The sequence below is a fragment of the Rousettus aegyptiacus genome, unplaced genomic scaffold, assembly GCF_014176215.1.
Source record: "Rousettus aegyptiacus isolate mRouAeg1 unplaced genomic scaffold, mRouAeg1.p scaffold_m13_p_14, whole genome shotgun sequence".
Classification (NCBI taxonomy): domain Eukaryota; kingdom Metazoa; phylum Chordata; class Mammalia; order Chiroptera; family Pteropodidae; genus Rousettus; species Rousettus aegyptiacus.
Window position 1 is genome coordinate 38,279,367 of NW_023416289.1, and position 24,068 is coordinate 38,303,434.

General features: G+C 36.9%; 1 protein-coding gene across 3 annotated transcripts in view; it reads right to left on the minus strand.

Moving 5' to 3' along the window:
- Positions 1–1,215: 1,215 nt before the first annotated feature.
- Positions 1,216–24,068, minus strand: part of LOC107498777 (zinc finger protein 883-like) — a 29,706-nt gene continuing 6,853 nt past the window's right edge. Inside the window, exons 2-3 of one of the 3 annotated variants that reach the window (XM_036231596.1) lie at positions 23,941–24,067; positions 1,216–2,111 (exon numbers count right to left, since the gene is read on the minus strand). In XM_036231596.1, the coding sequence (XP_036087489.1) occupies positions 2,084–2,111; positions 23,941–24,067 (155 nt within the window). In that variant the 3' untranslated portion in view covers positions 1,216–2,083. Of the gene's footprint in view, positions 2,112–15,007; positions 18,122–23,940; position 24,068 lie in introns of those variants that run through there. The other 2 variants (XR_004954268.1, XM_036231595.1) reach the window with 2 other exon arrangements.

The following is a 24,068-nucleotide window of genomic DNA, read 5'->3' on the forward strand; positions in this document are numbered from 1 at the left end:
CTTTTACCCATCTACCTCCCACCTCTCCCCTCCTCACCCACCCTTTGGTAACTTCTAGTCTATTGTCCATGACCAAGAGTCTCTTTTTGTTTGTCCTGTTCATTTGTTCTTTTTAAGTTTATATCCCACATATAAGTAATATGTGGTTTTCCACTTTTTCTGTCTAGCTTATTTCACTTAGCATGATTATCTTGAGGTCCATCCAGGTTGTCGCAAATGGCAGTATTTCATCTCTTCTTATGGCTGAGTGATATTCTGTTGTATATATGTACCACAGCTTCTTTATCCAGTCATCTATAATAGGACACTGCTGTTGCTTCCATGTCCTGGCCACTGTGAATAATGCTGCTATGAATATCAGTGTGAAAATATCTTTTCATATATGGGTTTTCAAGTCTTTGAGGTAAATAAATACCCAGTAGAGGGATTGCTGGATCATATGGTAGATCAATTCTTAGTTTTTTGAGGAAACGCCATACTGTTTTCCATAGTGGCTATACTAATTTGCAATCCCACCAGCAGCATATGAGGGTTCCTTTTTCTCCACATCCTCTCCAATATATGATTACTTGTCCTGTTGATTATAACATTTTTAACAGGTGTGAGATGGTATCTCATTGTGCTTTTGATTTGCATTTCCTTCATAGCTAACAATGATGAGCATCTTTTCATATATTTGTTGGCCATTTGTCTTCTTGGGAGAAGTGTCTATTCAGGTTCTCTGCCCATTTCATGATTGGAGTTTTTTTCTTATTACTGTTATTGAGTGGTATGAGTTCTTTGTATATTTTGGATATTAGGCCCTTATCGGAGGCATTGTCATGCATTGTTTGCATCATTCCCTTTATCATTATGTAGTGTCCCTCAGTATCTTTTTTTAACTTTTTTATTTTGAAGTCTATTTTGTCCAACATTAGTAGACTACTCCTGCTTCTCTCTGAATACCATTTGTTTGAAATATCATTTTCCACCCTTACACTTTGAGTCTATATTATTCTTTGGAACAGAGATGTGTCTCCTGGAGGCAGCATATGGTTGGATTTTGTTTTCTGATCCAGACTGCAACTCTGTGGCATTTTATTGGTGAGTTCAGTCCATTTATTTAGGGTGATTACTGAAATATGAGGTTTTGCTATAGCCATTTTATCTTTTGTTTTCTAGTAGCTTGATGTTTCCATTGCTGCTTTGTTCTTTTTTTTTTTTTTTTTTTTTTTTAGGTTGGGTGTGTGGATTTTCCCTATGGTCCTTTATTTTATGTTATATATTTCAGTTCTGAATCTTTGTTGCAAAGAAAGTGTTTTCCTTTTGGTTTCCAGTAGGTGGTGTCTAAGCCTCTTGGATCCCTGCATTATAAAAAGTCTTAATAATGCCTTTTTTTTTTTCCTTATAGATATTCAGTCACGCTCACTACCCTCAGTCTCAGACGCTGTCTGTATTCGTGACAATTCTGGTAGCATTTGCTCAGATTTCCCTGGGGTTCCACAGTGTTGTCTTGGAGGATATGGTGGATGAAGCCTTCTCTGTTGGGGGATGGGGCTGCAGCTCGGCCTCGCATTTTACAGCTGTGGCTGGTAAAAATCAACTGTTGTTTCTCTGCCATCCCCTCTTCTCTGCTGTCCCCTGCTTTCTGCCCTGATCCCTGGGCACTGCTGCTGGCCACGTGGAGCTCACAGCTCTCCCAGGCATAGTTGTTCAGGGAACTGGCTGCACCTTCTTCACTCCCCCTCCTTTTCCACAGAGCTCTGGCTGTGGGAGGCAGCTTCTGATCTGTGGTAGCTCTTATACACAGATACTATGCTCTGATCTGTGGTAGCTCTTATACACAGATACTATGCTCGGACGTGCTGGTGTGCTGGTTGGGTGTTTTTTGTTAAGTTTTAGATGTTCAGCCCATTATTGTTTCAATGGGAGAGATCTGGGGATGTCGCTTACTCTGCCATGACATCACTCCAGAAGAATTCGTTGTATTTTCACGTTTTTGAACTGATATAGGGAAGAGGCATGAGCCTACAAAAATTGAGTAATATTAAACCAAGTCATATTCAGAGACTGCAAGGTGCTACTAGACACAGAACCTAGTTGATCAGCTACACAGCCAGACCAGGAGAAACCTACAGAACAAAGGAAAATTCTTGCAGAGATTATTAACATCTGTCTACCCATACCATGAAAGGAAAACAGGAAAACAGACTTTAAGCTGTACCCTACAGAAAATAAACCCAACCATTCATTCCATTCTTTACTCCCTAGGGCCAGACCATGGGGAACCCAGAGAACAAAGGAATATTCCTGCTGAGATTACCAACAACTACCTCCCATGCTATTGATACTGCATACCCATACCCTGAAATAAAAACAGATATAAACACAGTTCCTCAAATACCTGGGGTCCCATTCTCTCGAAGTAGGACAGGTAGTGCAGGGACAATCCCTCCTGCTCCAGTATATGGCCGCAAAATTTTTCCTTTATTCAGACCTCACCATTTTAGCCCCGGAAGGGGGATAAGCCACACCCATTATTTTCCAGCCTAGACACCATTACTGGCTAAGGCATAACCTTTGGCTAATTATAATATCATCATAATCTCATCCGCATTGCAAATTATGCAGCTCCCATCAAGCAGATGATGCCATGACAGTTCCAGAAGCACCACAGAAGGAAAAAAAAAAAAAGAAACTGACCTTCCTGCCTACTGGTAAGACAACAAGGCTAACTCAGCACCACGTTTTCCCAGGCTCTCCTCCAGGGAGAACAAAAAGTTCATAACCATCTTGGTGTGACTCTCATGAGCTCTCTCTCTTGAGTAAGGCCACATTCCTCACCCCTCAAGGGTGTACTTTCACTCCAATAAACCTTGTGCTTTCCTCCTTGCTGTTTGTCTTTCCTCTGAATTCTTTCTTGTGGAGTAATACAAGAAGCTGGTAACTGGAGCCCCTAGCTTTCTAGCAACACTCTGACCACATCTCTGTCTATGGATTGTTATTCCTTTTCTAATAAACTTTCCTTTTGTCTCTAACTCTGGCTCGTGCTTAAATTCCTTCCTGCATAGAGTCAAGGACCTTCTCTTGGCAGGCATAAGGCTTGAGTCCCCACTTGCGGGGATTCACCTTGTCCTGCATCAACTTTCCTGGCAACCACAAAGGGATCAAAGGACATAATCTCAATCCACCTAAAGGGGCCACAGCTGCCCTAGAGGGTAGCTGGGACTTGTCCCAAGCTGTTTAGATCCAAGTGGTCTCATAGGCAATGGCTGACACCATTCTTGGGACCTGGTGAGGCTAGTCCTCTGAATGAACAGGAGTCCATTGGTCTGGTCTTTCCTACTTCTTTTCCTCTAACTTCTCTGAAACTCAGCACCTCTCATCTGAATTAAAAAGAAGATTGCAGGGACCCTGCCCAGATTCCAAATAAAGACTGTGCAGCACCTTTCAGCCACTATAGGGTGGGTGAGCCCTGGGGAGTCTTCTGTCCCTTCCTTTGAGCCCCTTGCTTTCATTTCCACTGCGTGTTCCCTTTTAGGGAAGAAGTGGTCTACAATGGTTTGCCCAGGCTAATTCCCTGATATTGCCCCTTAGCCTTTTCCTTGACTGCTCCCCACTTTCTAGTGGGAACCTGTAACTAGAGAAGCAGTGGGCTAAGGCATCTACTGGGGCTAAACTCTCCAACCTTGTCCCCTGTCGGTCCTATTGCTCATTTCTCGATTGGGTCTGGGACACCAGAGCAATCTCCAGAGAAAACCTAAATATTTAGATTTGGGCTCCACCACCCACTGCCCACCACCAACTACTTCCCTCAGGTTTTCTTGGCCTTCGTCCTGAAGGAAGCAGGGACATTAAGGTAGCTCTTCCCCAGAAAACTAGCTTCTTTATTTCTCTCTCTCCATCCTGGACATTCCTATACCTCTTAACTCAGCCTTTCATCCCCAGCAGTGTGGGACTAACAAGTTAGCTCTTCCCAGAGGAGCTAGCCTTCTTTTACCCTTCCTACCCCGTCTACTCTTTTTCTGTCCAAGGCAACTGACCTCCTCACTCTGGACTTTTCTCAGATTATCCACCTGATTAGCTCCTGACTTCATCTCTATTGGAGTTGCCAAACCCCTCTACTATCTTTGTAGAGAGACACTGCTGTCTCTGCTCGAGAAACCAAAAGAAATGCTCTATTCTAGTCTCCCTTGGACTCAAGATTTTCTGGTTTTCTGAGTCTCTTGCTGACTTTCACCCTTTCAGTTGCTTTCCATCTCACACTCTAGGTGGCTATTGTCTGGGCCCATCCTCCAGGAGACATTCATCCTTTACTATGATCATTTTACTATTCTTCTCCATTTGGACCCCACACTTTGTCTCATAATCCTCAATAAGGTGAGGACCTTGGGACCTGGAGGTCAAGACAGTTCTCCTGCTGGCTTCTGGTTCTTATTCTCAACCAAAAACATCTCCTTAAGCTAGCCAGGTAGGCAGACCTCGGGTGCCTGGAAGGGCCCCACTGCAGCCTCTTGTCAAGCCAGACAGTCACAATCCTACATTTCCCTGTCTGGTCAAGCACCTTTTCTGTCTCATTCTCTACCCAGGTCTCAGAGACCCCTACAGCGTCAGCCCTACAGTATTATTTCTGTAATGTTCTAAGGGTCCTAACTCTTCCTTCTAACCAACCTGGCTCCCTAAGAGCTCTAGCCATGTTATCGATCCTTTCTTTGCTTAAAATACAGGGTTGTTGGCAAACAGCCAGAGTTGACAACCTCCTAGAGACTAGAATCCATAGGGCCCCTACCTCCACTAAACACCCAAACTAACAATGGGAGAGGTACCAAGCATCCTAAAGACTCTCCATTGGGATGTCTCTTAAACAACTGGAACCAATTCAAAAAGGACAAACAAAAACAAACAAACAAAACCTCCTATTTTTCTACAGTTCAGAAACTTGGCAAAATTAAAGGTCTTATAAGGTTTTTCTAACTCTCAATAACTTTCAAGGTCTTACAGATAAATAGAAATGTAAACACAGCCACGCTGAGGTAACTGAAAAAATGGAGGAGAGGGGCACTTTAAAAAATACAAGGGGCTAGTCTCACAAGCCAGACTCCGCCCCCTCCTTTTTCCCAGCCTCCTTAAAACTGTTGAAGGCAAATGAGAATCTCGAGTCCTCTACAATTCTGTTTATGTATATGATCTCTGATATCTAAGATTGTCTGTGTTCTATATATAATATGACGTTTTTGCCTCTGGATGGTATTACCAGTTTAAAATACTTAATTAGCTTAAAAAAAATTCAGTGCTTATATAAGTTAAAAAAGTAATAAAAACTGACCCAAGTACATGATCTAAGAAAATATTTTATACTAAGGTTGATTTAAATTTTAGTTAAATGGACATGTCTTTTTAGATTCATTAACAAATACAGTATCTTTTGTTTTTACCTGGTTTATATTTAAAAAAATATTTTGGGTAATAATGGACTTTAAAATCTCATGGACTTATAAATAAAAAATAAATATAACTAAAAGGTTAATAAAACTTTTCAGTAATAATAATTGTTATATTATATACATGCATGATACAAGTGCCACATACTTACATACTTAAATTTGTTATCCAAAATTCTTGGGGTAACTTGAAACCTTAGAGTTTTACTAAGTTAAATGACAAAAACTGTTGAATGTCTAGATATTTCAAAATAACATGAAATGCTGGAACATTCATTACTAGAAAAATCTGAGTTTACCTACTTTTGGCTTCTTACTGAAGAGAAGCTAAAAGATAAATTAGGATCTGTTGATGACTGTCTTGAACTTTATTAAGAATTTGTTTCAAAAAAATATATTGCCAACAAGAGCCTATGCTTCTAGACATTATGAAATATAGTCGTAAATTTGCAAATCTAAAGAATACTAATTGCTTACTTTTTAGTTGTGTCTAGAAATTGAGGGTTAAGAATTCTAATTAAGATCAAAAGAAAATATGTGCTTTTGGTAATAGAAGGTATAAGGTATGGAGATAAATTTTAAAAGTTATTAAAGGAAAGTAGTTTGTCCTAAAGCTGGTTATTTCGGAATGAGGCAAAGTAAAAGGGATGAGGACAGTCATAGAAGGTTTATGAAGAGACATCTTGATAGGAAATTTTATATAAGCTAACCAAGATTGGAATAAATTAAGTAAATAAATTTAAATATCAAAAGTAAGCTAATGCAAAATTTGAGTTGGGTTTTCCCTCTCTGGTAAATAAGACAATGTTTCTTTGATTATTAGTCTGCTACTGATATTATGGAAAAGTTTTCTGAGCAGAAAGTAAAAATTCTGTACTTTGTCAAAATAGTTTTCTGTGTTTTATGTTATCTTTATAAGGTCCTTGTATACTTAAAAAACAACTAAACTAAATTTTGCTAATAATTATGTAAACTTGTGTATTTGGGGCCTGCTAGGGTTAATGTGCTCTTCTCAATGTCAGATACAAACCAATAGAAGAACAATCTGGCCATTCTACAAAAAAAAACCAAAAAACAAACAAACAAAAAAAAAAAACACGATAAATTTAGGAATGAATTAATTAAGCTTGGCCTGACCTCTTCCCTACCCTGGCAAAATTTTATAGTACTTCTGACCCTATAGTAGATGCACCCATGATGAAAAAGCTCAGATCCTAGGGAAGGCCAGGGAATTTGTTATTGACCATGTTCCTGGTGAGACAGTCCCAGAACACAATTCTCAGTGGAACACAACCTCCTCAGATGGGAGATATCTGCTAAGGATGGGACTAGTAACTTAAAATACGCAGGAAGCAACTTTCTTAATTGCATATTAGAAGAAATTTAAAAAAAAAAACTAACCTGGTGAACTTACTCTCTCTCTCTCTCTCTCTCTCTCTCTCTCTCTCTCTCTATGTGTATATATATATATACACACACACATGATAAAAGAGATTGCTCAGAAAAAGGATGAGAATCCAATTATCTATCTTCACTAGCTTTCTGAGTATTTTAGAAAATATACTAATAGAGCCCTGAAGTCTGATGAGGGCCAGACATTCCTGGCTATGCATTTCAAAATTCAGGCTATGCCAGATATTTAGCTGGATCCCAAACCTTGCAGGCTGCCTGGGCATTTAAGGTATTCAGTAACTGGGACTAGCAGAGGAGGAAAAGAAAGCTAAGAGTGTAGATAAAAAAGGCACAAATTTTAGCTGCCATAATTTAGGGACCACCTAGGCAATAAAAAAACCTTTCAGTCCGGAAGGGCATCGACTTTGGTTGGTATTGTTGGGACTGGGGCGCAACCAATGCACATACTGCAAAAAGGAAGAGCACTGGAAAAGCAAATGTCCATCCTTCCCTGGGATGCCAGGGAGGGGTGGACTTCCTAAGACCTCTTCCCTCATTGCTAGCCTCTCAAACAAGAGATTACCTCCTCCAACTAAGGAGGCCCAAGCACTCACTGGCTCCAGTCCTAGAGAGATCCATTGCCATCATGACAGTGGAGTCATGATACAACATGGCAGGTAGGAAACAATTTTCGCTAGACTGGAGCCACCTACTCTGTCTGGACCTGTCCCACTGGACCTCTAACCAATGCTGACTGCGTGGTAATGGGAATATACAGCCAACTGAAGGTAAGACAATTTACTTTTTCCCTACTTGTGAGCCTAGGTCTAAGATTATAGCTCATTCCTTCCACTATGTTCTTGAGTCTCCCATCCTCTAATTGGTTCTTGTTTAATTAAACTGTTTATATCAATTCTTATTGCAGAAATGTTCCTGGTTCCAACCACTATAGTACATTCAACCCCACTGGAGATCCCAGTTCCCATTGTTTCAGCCACACTAACAGGACTTGCGTGAAATCTGCTGGTGAAAATAGCTTCTTTATTTAAACTGTTTACAACTTGAGTAAAATATCTCAGCTTCCAACACAACTGTAAGCTTTTACCTTAAAACTGTAAGAACTAGCAACTTAAAATAACCAGGAAGCAACACTGCCATATAAGACAAAAAGGCAGTGGAGCATTTCTAAACCCCAAAAAGATACCTGTTGGGGTGATGGGGCAGAATATGCTCAGGGACTGCCCAGCGCTGGCTTCATTCAGCAGCCCCCTAAAGCCCCCCCAAGTAGTCAACGCTCAGGGCTGGTTCCTCTCATACTATGCCCACTACCTCTTGGTTTCCATCCATTACCCACGCCTAGGTTTCCGTGCCTCTTCTCACAACACAGGTGCACTTTACTACAGAACCAGAAAAGGAACATTGAGTGGAGGGCACACTGTGCAGCCTGAGTTCACCTCAAAGTATCAGAATATACATTCTTCTCCAGTGCACATGGAACATTTTCCAGGATAGACTACATATTAGGCCACAAAACAGGTATCAATAAATTTAAGAAGACTGAAGTCATATCAAGCATCTTCTCTGACCACAACAGTATGAAACTACAAATAATCTACAAGAAAAAACTGGAAAATACATAAACATGGAGGCTAAATAACATGCTACTAAACAATGACTGGGTTAACAATGAGATCAAGGAAGAAATCAAAAGATACCTAGAGACAAATGAAAATGAAAACACAACAACTCAAAAATCTATGGGACACAGTGAAAGTAATATAGGCTTACCTAAAGAAACAAGAAAAAGCTCAAATAAACAATCTAAACTTACACTTTAAAGAACTAGAAAAAGATCAGCAAATAATGCCCAAAATGAGTACAAGGAAAGAAATAAAGATCGGAACAGAAATAAATGAAATAGTCTAGAAAAATAGATCTTTTGATCAATGAAAACAAGAGCTGGTTCTTTGAAAGAATGAACAAAATTGATGAATCCTTAACCAGATTCATCAAGAAAAAAAGAGAGGAACCAAATAAATAAAATCAGAAATGAAAGAGAAGTAACTATGGATTCCACAGAAGTACAAAGGATTATATATAAAAAAAAATACTATGAGCAATTATATGCCAACAAATTGGACAATCTGAAAGAAATGGATATATTCCTAGAAATATACAACCTCCCAAGACTGAGTCTGAATCGACTGACTACCACCAATGAAATCAAATCAGTAATCAAAATCTCCCAAGAAACAAAAGTCCTAGACCAGGTGGCTTCATAGGTGAATTTTACCAAACATTCAAAGAAGAATTAACACCTATTTTTCTCAAACTATTCCAAAAAATTCAAGAGAATAGTAGGCTCCCTACTTCTTTTTATGAGGTCACCATTACCCTGATTCCAAAACCAGACAAAGACATTACAAAAATAGAAAACAAATCCCTTATGGACATTGATGCAAAAATCCTCAACAAAATATTAGCAAGCCAAATTCAGCAATACATTAAAAAGATCATACAACAATGATCAAGTTGGATTTACTCCTAAAATGCAAGATTGGTATAATATCCACAAACCAATTAATGTGATATACCATGTAAACAAATTTAAATATAAAAATATGATCATATAAATAGATGCAGAAAAAGCATTTGACAAAATCCAGCATCCATTTACAATAAAAACTCTTGGAAAAGTAGGAATAGAGGGAACATACCTCAACATAATAAAGTCCAAATATGACAAACCCACAGCTAACATCATATTCACTGGGGAAAAGCTAAAAGTATTTTCCTTAATATCAGGAACAAGACAAGGGTGTTCACTTTTACCACTTCAACATAGTATTGGAAGTCCTAGCTACAGCAATCAGACAAGAAAGAGAAATAAAAGGCATTCTAAGTTGGAAAGGAAAAATTAAAACTGTCATTATTTGCAGATGACATGATACTATATAGAGAGAACCTTAAAGATTCCAGCAAAAAACTCTTAGAACTGATTAGTGAATTCAGTAAAGTAGCAGGAAACAAAATTATCCAGAAGTCAGTTGCATTTTTATATACCAAAGATGAATTTTCAGAAAGAGAAATTAAGAAAACAATCCCATTTGTAATTGCATCAAAAACAAAATACCTAGGAATCAAATTAAGCAAGGGTAAAAGACCTGTTCTTGGAAAATTGTAAACCATTAAAAAAAAATGGAAGATACAAATAAATGGAAGCATATACCATGCTCATGGGTAGATGAATCAACTTTGGTAAAATAGCCATACTACCCAGCAACCTACAGATTCAATGCAATCACTATCAAAATACCGATGGTCTTTTTTCAGAGAGCTAGAACAAATAACTTAAAAAGTATATGGAACTTTAAAATATCCCAAATAGCCATGGCAATCTTGAGAAAGAAGAACAAAACTGGATGTAGCACACTACCTGATATCAAACTATACTACAAGGCTACAGTAATCAAAACAGCATGGTACTGGCATACAAAACAGATAAATGGATCAATGGAACAGAATACAGAGCCCAAATATGAATCCATGTCTATACACTCACTTAATATATGACAAGGAATGCAAGAACATACGATGGGGTAAAGACAGTCTCTTCAATAAATGATGTTGGGAAAACGGGATAGATACATGCAAAAAAAATGAAACCGGACCACCTTCTTACACTATACATAAGAATAAACTCAAAATGGATTGAAGACTTAAGTGTAAGACCCAAAATCATAAAACTTCTCAAAGAAAACATAGGCAGTAAGCTCTCTGATATTGCTACTAGTAATTTCTTTTCTGATGTATCTCCTCAGGCAAGTAAAAAGAAAAACATAAATGAATAGGACTACATCAAACTGAAAAGTCTGTGAACAGCAAAGGAAACCATCCACAAAAGGAAAGGTCAACCTACTAAATGGGAAAAGATATTTGCCTGTGATACATCTGACAAAGGTTAAAATCCAAAACGTATAAAGAATTCATACAACTCAATAACAACAAAAAACAATCCAATTACAAAATGGGCAAAGGGCCTGAATAGGCATTTCTCCAAAGAGGAAATACAGATGGCCAATAGAAAAAGATGCTCAAGATCTAATTATCAGAAAAATCCAGATAAATACCACAATGAGATATTACCTCACACCTGTCAGAATGGCTATCATCAATAAATAAATAAAAAAAAAAAAAAAAAACAAGTGTCGGTGAAGATGTGGAAAAAAGGGAACCCTGATACACTGTTGGTGGGATTGCAAATTGGTACAGCCACTATGGAAAACAGTCTGGAGTGTCCTCAAAAATTAAAAGCGGATCTACTTCTGGGTATTTATCCAAAGAAAACCAAAACACTAATTCATAAATAGCTATGCACCCTTATGTTCATGGTGGTGCCATTCATAATAGCCAAGTATGGAAGCAACCTAAATGTCTATCAATAGATGACTGGGTAAAGAAGTTATGGTTCATATATTCAATGAAATATTACTCAGTAATAAAAAAATGAAATCCTACCATTTCCAACGACATGGATGAACCTATAGGTTATTATGCTGAGTGAAATAAGTCAGACAGAGAAAGATAAATACCATATGATGTCATTTATACGTGGAATCTAAGGAACAAAAAGAACAAACTAATTGAAAATAGACTCAAATACAGAGGACATTCTGGTGAGTGACAGAGGGGAGAGGACTGGGGGACTAGGAGAAAGGGGTGGAGGGTTAAAGAGGAACATAGTAGTAGTTGAAAGATTGTCACAGGGATGGGGAGTACAGCATAGGAAATGTAGTCAGTAGCAATATAATGGCTATGTGTAGAGCCAGAGTGATAAAATAATCAGGAGGATCATTTCTTAAACTATATGTCTAACCAATGTACTATATACTGGAAACTAATTTTTAAAAATTTAAAAAATTTTAAAGTTTCAGATGATTCTAATTTGTATCCGGCATTGAGCAGCAAGGCTCTGGGTCCTCTATTTCCGAGGGTTGAGATCTGGGGTGAGGGTGGGGGGCTCGGCTCTGCCGGGGGTTTGATCAGGGCTAGGTCTGTGACCTGAAGGGGAGTGTCGGGTCAGCTGAGGTCCCCATGGCTGCAGTGTGTGAGGGCTTCACCAGGAGGGGAGCGTGATCTGAAGAAAGAGGTGGGAAAGCTCACCTGTTGTTCTCTGAGTAAAAGTTGGCTGTCCTGAATCTCCCCTATAGCAGGGGTAGCAGACACTGTCTTTTTCATGGGGTAAGGTGTCCCGTGTGTGTGGTTGTGGCACAGGAAGGGGGGATGTTGATTTACAACATACTTTCAGCCTTCCAGGTTGACTTCTAAAGACTCGTTGCCTGAGGAAGGATCCCAGAAGAGGAGGCAGAGAAATGAAAGAGGGCTCTTTCTCAGGTAAAGTCTTATTCTCGGTTGATTGCTGTGTCTGCCCTTCTTTGCCTTGCTGATCTTCTCTGAGTTGAAGTGTTATTCCTGACACTTGTTTCTTCACACTCGACCTGAGCCTTCCTTCAGTCCCTGTCATCCTAGACTCCATCTTGTTGTGACTGTGACATGGAACTTGTGAAGAGGCTCCACTGGGCATTGTCATGGACAGGGCTTTTTATTTTTTACAAAACGGAAGATGCTATATATAATAAATATTCTATGATTTGCCTTTAAGTATGGTGGGGATTACTCCAATATTCCTCATACATTACCACGTGTTCTAATTTCTCAAGCACCTTGCATCAATGCAAAACCATAAAACTAATTTTGCCAAATAGGGTGGAAGTACTTCATTAATCATCTAAATGACCAAGTATAAATTTCTTATAAACTATATTATTACAACTAGCAATTCCCCTTCTACAAATATACTCAAGAGAAGTGAAAACGTTTATCTAGCAAACATCTTTTAAAAGACTGCCCATAGAAGCATTTGTTAAAATGTGGAAAGAGCTCAAATTTCCATCAAATGATAAATGGATTAAAAACAAACAAAAAAAAACATGAATTACTCACCAACAGAGTCGAGTACAGAGAACAAATTAATGGTCACCAATGAGAGTGGGATTGAGAAGATGGGTGAAAAAAATGAAAGAGCTTTAGTACAAATTGCCAGTTGTAAAAATAATCTTAGGGAAATAAAGTACAGCATAAGGAATATAGTCGATAATATTGTAATAATTGTATAGTGTCAGATGGGTATCTTGAGGTGATCACTTTGTAAGGTATATAAATCAGTATGCAGTATACCTAAAACTAATATCGTATATCATCTGTAATTGGAAAATAATTTTTAAAGTAAAATATAAAAATTGTTGAGGCATTCATAAATGTTACATTAATGACCATTGAAAACATATAAGGCCATATATTTTATGACTTTATATAAAATGCCCAGAATAACGACATCCATAGACACAGAACGTAGCTTAATGTTTATGGATGAGAGGGTGTAGTAGGGAGTAAGTGCTATAGGGTATGGGTTTTTGTACCTCAATATAACAAAAGTAATCTAATATCTACATATGGATTTCAGAAAATAGTTCTGATCTATGGCCTACAAGGAATTGGAGATAGGAGGTCCAGATTCCACTGTAGTAATGGAGGAAAGAGATAATGTTACCAATGGGAACAGTAAGGGGAAATTAGGGAAGATACATTTAAATTCAAATTAACATACTATATTCCCCGAATCCCAGTGATACACTTGTACGATACACTTATTAGCGATAGGTCTCTCATGAGACTTCAGTTCATTATCTCATTTAACTCCCATCCTCTCACTGAACTTAAAATGTGAGGAACTTATTTCATTTTTACAGAACACATACTCTGCACCTGTCATTCCTCTACATACACTTCTCTGCCACATAAATCAGAAAATATCATCTTGATTAATATGTCTTCCAGGTTTTTCACTGAAGTAAAAAAGAAATGCAAATTAATAAATTGGGCTAAATAGTGTTTTAAAAAAATAAAAATGATTAACAAAATAAAATTTTTCTACAGTTGAGAAATTATGGAATATAATGCTTATTATCCTAACTTCAAATATTTTTATTACCATTCGAAATGTCTCTTCTGAAAAACTGAATCATATTTATTATAAGAACCGCCACAAATTTTCATGAAACAAATGTTAAAATATCTTAAGCAATCTAAACAGTATCAACCATTTTAAACAATCATGGTACAATGGGATCTATATGGGCACCAAGAAAAAAATGTAGTTAAGTATGTTATTAGCAAGAGAAAAATTGTGCCCTTTCGCAACCAAGAAATCAGGAATTTCGAGAGTAAACATTCAATTTTATATTCATGAGAATGACTGTACATTTGATGTCTATGGACACTTAAGCCTCATAACAACCTCTTCCTGTTCTGCCCACCTGGGTAGAGCAAGCTGATAATAAAGCCCAAGTGCTTCTTCCCTTGGCACTAGTTGTGAGTTCACACCACAAGTGAGTACCATCACCACAGCAAACCTTGGTAACACAAGCCAATCACCATTCCCTCCTCTCTAGCCATTTTTAGAACAAATGAGGACATCTACCCTGCTCTTCCCAGAAAGGATCATTATGTAGTATTATCACACTTTAGTATATAGAGTCATCACTCTTAATATCCAAAGTAGACTTTGAATGGGGTTCCACCCTATTCCAGTGGAACACAAGTGAAAACTAAAAAAATGTGTTAGAGAGTGAATATGTGAAATTTCTAGTTTATTTTTTAAAATCCAATTTTGTATGTACTTAAGAAGAAACTTACTAACACTACTCTTCTTGAATTATATCCCTGAGCACTCAAAGCACACAAAAAAAGTTTTTATCCTTCTTCTGAAATTTTCTTTTATTCCCTAACTTTTCCATATGCTTACTATATTCTATTTTTATTTGATGTAAAGGTGTAACCCATGGGTCTTATCTCAGGAAAAAAAAAAAAAGACATGTAGAAATATAATCATATGGTGTATACTCAAGAACAAGAAAAATCGTTTTAGCATGTGAGATTCTAAAACTGTACTCTATGGTATTTTAATTATAGCTATAGAAGTAATGTGGGATATACTATGGAGTGTACAACTCAAATACAAATTATAAACATCATTTCAACAGAGTGCCTAATGATGTACTATTTAGGTTCATTATGATATGCTACAGTGAGGGGGAATATGCACGTGTGAACAGAAGACACATAATTCTTCAGGGTAACAAAATTATATTTTACTTATTTAGACATAAGTAATATGATGCATTCTAAGAAGTATCCAAATGAATTTCTATGGCAAAATGTAAATCCTTCACAGTTTCTTTTGATTAAACTGTCTTCCATTAATTTTGTCTTCAGTTTCCAAAAATAACATGAATTTTCATTAACTTTCAACAGCTGTTAACTTTCAAAAGAAAGGAAGACCGTATTCCACCTCCATTTTTTCTACCATGTATGCAATCTCAAGTATCCCATTATTCTACTCACATGAAAATCTCATTCTCTCAATGTCCTGGCCCACTGTTTCCTAATCATCTGGTATAGTAAGCTTTTCCTGTAGTCATCAGCAGAGGCCCTCAGTCACATTAGTAAATCTAGAGAAGGGGCAATCACTATAAATTGCACAATAACTTAGATAATAGTTTACATCTATTCTCTGCCACTTCCTATGTTCTCAAATTTATACAATTTTATATCTTAAAATTAGTGTCATTGTCTTTCCAGGTTACATGGATCCAAAAAAAACCCACCTACTGAAGTAGGTCTTCTCATCTTAATGATCCCTTCCCTGAGACCATCATGGTGAGACATGAAAAGCATGTAATGAAAGCATAACATCAACAGATTTCAAACTTCAAGTTCTAAGTCATTCATAACAATGTAGCCTTTCCAAAATAAATAAAAACATTTTGTAAACTGAAGTTAATTAATCCTTATCACAGATGCCCTTGCTCCATGGACATGTATCATCTCATGAGTTTTAAATAATGTTAACTTTTAGTCTCTGGAATTTAACATTTGAAGTTGGTTAATCTTCAAACCTAACAGACCTAGTGCCCTCAGCATGGATTTTCTTATGTGCAATCCATTGAGATAATTGGTTAAACAACTTTTCACCCTCATATCTGTAATATCTCTGTCCAGTAGAGTTCTGGGGGTATCTTGAGGTCTTTGCTTAAAGACATTAACACATTAGTATGTTTTACAAAGTTTTACAAAGTTTACGACTTTATAAAACTCATCACACATTATGTTTGTAAGGTTTCTCTCTAGTAAGAAAGAATCCTGTTGTGTTCCTCAAGGCTTAAACTTTGGATAAGCCTTGCTGTACATTAAATTTGCGTGGTTTCTCTCAAGGATGTATACTCTGATAACAACTGAGGTATCAGCCTAGATTACGGGCTTTGTGATATATATTAGTTTTCTATTATTTCTCTCACAATGGAGTCTCTGATTTCGAGTAAGGTTTGAACACTTGCATAAGTTTTGTCTCAATCATTATATCTGTAAAGTTCTTTCTACTAAGAATTCTCCTGATGATGCTCAAAGCTTGTGCTTTGAATAAAAAGCACTGCCTCACATATTACATGTATACTGTTTCTATTCAGAATGTATTTTCTGATGCCTTTTAAGGTTTGCAAATTGGGTAAAAGCTTTGCCACACTCATTACACTTGTAAGGTTTCTCTCCACTATGGAATTTCTTATGTTGAGTAAGATTTGAACGCTCCATAAAGACGAAGCCGCACTCATTGCATTTGTAAGGTTTTTCTCCAGTATGAATTCTCCAGTGACGTATGAGGTGTGAACTGTGACGAAAGACCTTGTCACATTCATTGCATTTGTAAGGTTTTTCTCCTGTATGTATTCTCTGATGTTCCATAAGGCCTGATCTTTGTATAAAAGCCTTGCCACACACATTACATTTGTGTGCTTTCTCTCCAGTATGAATTTTCTGATGCATAGTAAGGTGTGCCAATTGGGTAAAAGCTTTGCCACACTCGTTACATTTGTAAGGTTTCTCTCCAGTATGGATTCTCCTATGTTTATTAAGAAGTGAACGATCTTTAAAGGCTTTGCAACACTCATTACATTTGTTAGGTTTCTCTCCAGTATGAGCTTTCTCATGACTACAAAGACGTGAACGTGCAATAAAAGCCTTATCACATTTATTACATTTATAAGGTTTTTCTCCTGTATGAATTCTCTGATGTTCCACAAGGCTTGATCTTTGGATAAAAGCTTTGCTACACACATTACATTTGTGTGGTTTCTCTCCAGTATGTATTTTCTGATGTGCGGTAAGGTTTGTAAATTGGGTAAAAGATTTGCCACAATCATTGCATTTATAAGGTTTCTCTCCAGTGTGAGTTCTGTCATGACTCCTAAGTTGCGAACATTGGATAAAAGCCTTACCACATTTATTACATTTATAAGGTTTTTCTCCTGTATGAATTCTCTGATGTTTCATAAAGCTTGAACTCTGGATAAAAGCTTTGCCACACACATTACATTTATAAGGTTTCTCTCCAGTATGGCTTTTCTTATGTTGAGTAAGATGTGAATGCAACATAAAGTCTTTGCCACACTCATTACATTTATAAGGTCTTTGTCCAGAATGAATTCTCTCATGATTCATGAGTTGTGAGCTTTTAGAAAAAGCCTTCCCACAGTCACTACATTTGTAAGGTTTTTCTGTAGTATGTTGTGTCATCTTGTATTGTGTAGGTAACAAAGGATATGTAAAAATCTTCCTATATTTATTACAAAAGATTTTGACAGCAGAAGGAATTATTTGAAATGACGAAACTGAGAAACAACTGTTGACAGAATTCTCAACTTGGCTGCATTCATTAATTATCTCCTCAGTTTGAAATCTCTGCAGGTCAGGCTGGTGTGCTTGCAAACTTAATCCAGTTCTATTTTCCAAACATTTTACATACTTGTTTTCAGCACTGCTTAAGTTATATTTCAGTTGTAAGAAATTGCTTATAAAAATCTTGTCATGCATGAAATATTGGTATGTACTATTTCTTATAGAAACACTGTTCTTCTGAGGAAAATTAATTGAGCATTTATCATGCTGTTGATCTTTTCTACAAGTGAGATTTCTGTTATGGGTCAAAGGCACTTCTTTATAATTTCTCTCATCATATCCCCTCTCACTCTCAAACTCATGTACATTTTCCCAGACTTCCTTGAAGATACAATTCTTGATGACATTGCTATCATTTCTTTCCAACATCTTTTGTTTCCAACATTTCTTTCTTTCATCTTTATTAATGTCCCATCTTGGTGGTAATTCCTTGATTGAAAATCCAACAGTAAGGCTTCCTATCAGAGTTAGGAGATAAATATTTTAAACTAAATTACATAATTACACAAAAAATAATATAATGAATACAGTTCTGAAGTTTCTCAAACACAGTCTTTAAACAGCATTGTAATATATCAATTTTTTAGTTTTGTTTTATAATTTTTTTCATGTTACTATTTACTCAGACCTTAAATATAAATTTTCAAAGCACACACTATATATTATACATAGTTTTTGGCTGTAAAACAATAAATAAGTGATACTTCACAGTTAGTCAATCTATGTACTGGCTGTTATAAAACTGGAAGCATGAATCAAAATTGAGATTTCGGACTACCTTCCCTAATTCTTAATCTTTATAATAAAGTGTGCTTACTAATAATGTGTTTAATAATGTGTGGGGATATGATGCAAGAAAAAAGATACCAAAAAAATCAGCATATAACATAATAATAAATTAAATTTGTAACCCATGATAAATCTAGCAGGAAGTTAATAAGTAATCCTAGTTATACAGAATAATAGTCTCTAGAATGCTAAAGAATTATTCTCTAAGAAGTAAAAAATGAACTCACATCCCAGGAAAGAATCACAATAGGAAAAATAAAAATCATTTTTCCTATTTTTTTCAGAATCATTGCATTTTGAAATACCTGGTTCAGGTAAACACACATTTTTGTAAAGATTAAGAATTAGGAAAGACTTTCTGAAATCTCAATTATTATTTCATACCTGCAGTTATATAATAAAGAGTATTAGATCAATTCCCTAAATATAGAGTATCATTTAATTATCAGTTATAAGGCAAAAATAGTCAATACTTTGAAAATATTTATGAAAAAAACATTAATGTGAAAAAATTACAAAAAAAAATGTAATGCAAGCAAAGTCTAGTTCATGAGACAAATATGACAAAGGTAACTTTCAGTCCTTACTAACACCATGCATTATTTTAAGCCCTGTAACACCATTAACTTAATTATTCCTAAAGTAAATTATCACAATTTTTCATATACAAATGCCTACAAGATTTATATATTTATACACAACTCACACACACAAAAAAAACAAATTTGAAAGCCAGGCTTTGAACTTGGGTTTGTATGTGACAATGACATGTTCATAAATTTTAACCACCACCTCCTATCCAGGCAGTACAGATTACAATAGGTCACAGCAAATACCAGGAGCTTAGGAAGAAATGTTTCAAAGGAGACAGACCTCAGTTTGTATCATTTATACTGTGACTGTCCTACCATTCCTAGACAACAATAGGAGTCATCATGTCCTGCACATGCTGATGTACAAAGTGAGCAGCCTGTACTGCTGATCTGAGTAAGCTGTACTGGGAATAAGTAGGGAGTCTTTCCTCATGCAGAGTATGCAGTGTGGGGAGGATCTGGTCCTGTGGAAACGGGTGTCTGGGTGCTCAAAATTAATCTTCTAGAAGTTACCAGTATAGGAAAAACCAGGACTGGGATTTAGAAAAGCAGGAGTGAGGGGCAGGGGGTAATATGGCAATGTGGGATCAATGCTTGTGCTTAAAAATCTATAGGAATATAACTGTGCTTGGCAGTTAAAACACCCACCATATGATCCAGCAATCTCTTTACTGAGTATTTACCCAAAAGATTTGAAAACGTATATCCGAAAAGATATATGCACATTGATGTTCACAGCAGCGTTATTCATGGTGGCCAGGATATGGAAAGAACCGAAGTGTCCTACAACAGATGACTGGATAAAGACGTGGTACATATATACAAAGGAATGTTACTCAGCTATAAGAAGAGATGAAATACACCATTTGCGACAACATGGATGGACCTTGAGATAATCATACTAAGGGAAATAAGCCAGACAGAAAAAGTTGAAAACCATATATCATCACTTATATGTGTGCTATAAATCAAAAATCAACAAACAAACATGACAAACAGACTCATGGGCATGGACAGTGGACTAGTGGTTACCAGAGGGAAGGCAGGGAGCAGGGGAGGGAGATGAGATAAAAGGGGTCAAATATGTGGTGACAAAGATATCTAACTATGGGCGGTGGACACACACAATGCAATATATATATGCCTTACTGTTTAACTGTATACCTGTAACTTACTGGATTTTGTTCATCTAATGTCACCATAATAAATAAGGAAGAAAGGAAGAAAGGAAGGAAGGAAGGAAGGAAGGAAGGAAGGAAGGAAGGAAGGAAGGAAGGAAGGAAGGAAGGAAGGAAGGAAGGAAAGAAGGAAGGCAGGCTCATTCTGTGGGAAATATACTATGGGTATGAGGCGAAAATAAAAGATATTAGAAAGGGAGAGAGTGTGGTGTTACAGGAAGATTGTAAATTTACATCTACTCCAGTGATTTTCTCTAAACATTATTAAACAGAATATCCCACAAAATCCATTTCCAGGCAGATACTCAAGATATACACACATATATACTATTCTAGAAGGCAAGTATAAAAATGTTCTTAGCAGGACCCAAAATCATCAAGAGGAGAATGGATGAATTCACTCTGTCTAAATACATGTGGATGCAATTAAACCACCACAGAGTCCAGCAAGGAAGAGTGCTGCACAGTGCTCTCCTGACGAGGACACAGAGGTTGTATGGTGGAAGTAAAGATAGAAAGAGGCTTCTGGCAAGGTTTACACTCTTTAGAGATGTGATTACATTTGGTAAAAAATAATTTATGAACGACAGTACATATTTCTAAAAAATAGAAATTTACCAATTTTGGCATAGATTTTTTAATCTATGTCTGTTGGTTATATTAAAAAACTAGAAACTTGTTGGAATTTTAAAATTATTTGAAATCATATCCTTGGATCTTTTAATATTACAATCTGAGACATGTAAGAGACATCAGGTAAGAAGTGATATTATGCATGTAAGTGTGTGTTTGTACACACACAATTATTATTAGGAATCAATATAAACAAAAGTACTAAACTTTGAGTTCAGAAAACTGTTCCCTTAAGATATATTACTACATAACCTAGAGCACAGAATCGTGTATGGGCGGTGTAAGGCGCAGCATTTAGCGTACAATGTTTGGCAGTGCCGTGGTGACCCACAGCAAAGGTCTACATGCAGAGATGTGGTCAGCAACATAAGCAGCCAGTAATATACAGAAAAATAGGACATAGGATATATGTCAATAAGAATCAGGTGACTTTGTATGGAAATCAATTGAAAAAGAACACAAGGAACAAAACAGACTTTATGAATTAACTGAAATATGTAATTACAAGAATTTTAAGAAATTTTCTGGAAAATATATGCATTAGAAGAAGTAATAATGAGGAATACATAGAGTATAAAAATTGCCTATGTTTCATTAAATAAAGATTTAAATATTAGGTTAGTATACCAAGATGTGCATGACATAACCAGACATAGCAAAAAATTGTATCAAAAGTCAGCAAAATTAAAACTTGAAGTTATTTTTAGAAAACTACATATATGGAAATAGGAATGTATCTTACATAAAAAACTATGGCAAATCAAAAAACTATGGCAAATCAATTGAATGGTATTTAAGTAAGACTTAAATTAGTTACTAATTTAAGTAACTAATTTTCTTTTAAAAGTATGTTTTCAAGATATACAAAATTCTACGATTAAAAAATGCCATAGATTTATTTGAGGAAAATGTTTTCAAACAATGACTTCACAGCCCCAAATTGTAGATATAAAAACCACCGAGAGTATCATCAAATATACAGAACTAATGATTAAGTAAATAAAAAACAGGTCACTAATAAAAAAAAATTTGCAAGATGGAAGTATCAGATGCTTAAAAAAAAATACAGTAGAGCTAAAAATGGAGGCATCACTCAACTTTACAAGCTCCCTCAATAAGATGTGTCAAAATCACATGTTTAAGGTGAATAAACAAGAGCACACACACACACGATGCACAATGTGGCATGAACAGTAGTTTAGTCCACAGTCTCATAGGTGTAAGGTTGTGAGCTTGGAAGGTGTTCTTAGGAAAAGTTGCTACACTTTTTATTGCCAGCTCAAAGAGGATCATATTATATCTGATCAACAGTGTCACACCGCCCTAGGGAGACAATGTTAAACTCAAGAACTTGTTAAACTCCAGAAGTAGAAAAACAACTGGAGGCATTTATCACTCAGGCTCTCCTGACATTTTCTATCTCAGTATCTGAGGACACAGTGACCACTCTTCCCAGAAGCATTTCTGTATGTAACTGGATATTATTGTAACATATTATTCAGTGTTCTCCTTCAAGAATTTTCTGTTGACCAGTAACCCTCTCTATAGGAGAGTCCATGAGAAGTTGTCTATCATCTAACGGTGGGTCATCACAACAAAAAAAGAGAATGCAACTTTAGACTATTGAAATCTGTATTTCAGAAGCCAAGTCTCAAGCAAAAATCTCAAAGAATAAGAAACTAGAAGACCAAGGTCTTTCTATGGGTCTGACTATGCAGGGAGCTAGAAGAAGGAATAAATACACGATAAGAGAGTAAAATAACAGGGTCAGACTGTGTGGGTTCTCAAGACGGGGCTTTGTGTTCCCCTCGGGCTATAAAGTGAACATGTGGGGATCACAAAGAGGATTTCAGTGTCAAGTCCTTACATTATCTCTGAGTTACAATCTCAAAGGACCCTCCCCATTCTTGTTACATACACATGGCAAAAAAGGAACTGAAGAGATAGTCGAGGGGCCGAAAGAGGCACAGAGGGCTTCTAATGAGTCCCAGGAAGTTTCCTAAAGCCCCGGATACAATGGAAGAGCTATTTTGTTTCTCTATCTTCTGAGTTCACCAAAGGATATAAAAAGTAAATGGTAAGATAAATGGTAACCGAATAGGTCTTGAGGTCAGGGCTACCAAGGCCTCAGCTCTGATCTGAAGGGACTGAGCACCAAGAGAGATCAAGGGGAAAGAGACCTTGCTAGAGACAGCCACCTCAGCCCCTCTCAAACCAAGGCACCAAAATGGCCATGATAGTGTTGTAGGTTAGGATAAAGCCTTTCCCTGGGCTCTGCATGAGCTGGAGCATCATGGTAGGCCAGGAGTTTAAATGCCACACATTTCAATGACAGAGTGATAAGTGTGTCAATGTGTGTTCTTGTGTGTGGGAACACTTCCTTTGAGAGCTCTTAAGAAATGAACTTTTATTTTCCAACAGATCTTTCCCATATAAGGAGAGTTCCCAAACAGTATCTGATGACCAGGTCACTCTGTGCTCATCTGAGCTCTTACTTGTGGTCACATCTCCATATTTTCCCACCTGTCTAGGCTTTCCTGTTTTCCCTTCACTTTCAAGGCTCTTTCCCTTAACTGTCAGCTTGAGAGTATTTATTTTAAAAATCCAAACATGATACACTGTTCTTTTCCCAAACACATTTCCAGGTCCTTGTTCCACTAAGAGGACATTATGGTTCTAGAAGAGTATATAAAAAAATCAGTAACTGACTGCATCCTTCTGAATGCTGAGGGAAGTCTTTTAAATATGTAAAATATCTGCCACATTCCCAAGAACTACTGAATCAAAAGCACAAGGGTAAAAACCACAGAATCAGATATTCTTAAAAATTTACCATAAGATTTTCTCCTTTTAATGTTCTGCACCCAGCACTAATCAAGAAGTAGTTCTAAAGAAAGGGGAAATCTAAAGTCTACATGCCACATGAGGAAGCCTTTCCTTCTGGATCAAAACGGCTTCGCTTACTCTCCTAAGAACAGGGAGTTGAAACTCAGACAAGCACGTCAGGAGCTCCTGAGAGACTCACAAGAAAAAACGCAGACATACAAACATAGTGACCAATTTCTGGAGGGAAGTCAGCCTCACCCAGGGAGAGCAGGTTCTTGTAGTTCTCTGCCATCACGTTCCTGTACAAGGCCCTCTGAGCGGGATCCAGGCATTCCCACTCCTCCGGAGAGAATTCTATAAATACATCCTTGAATGTCAACCATCTC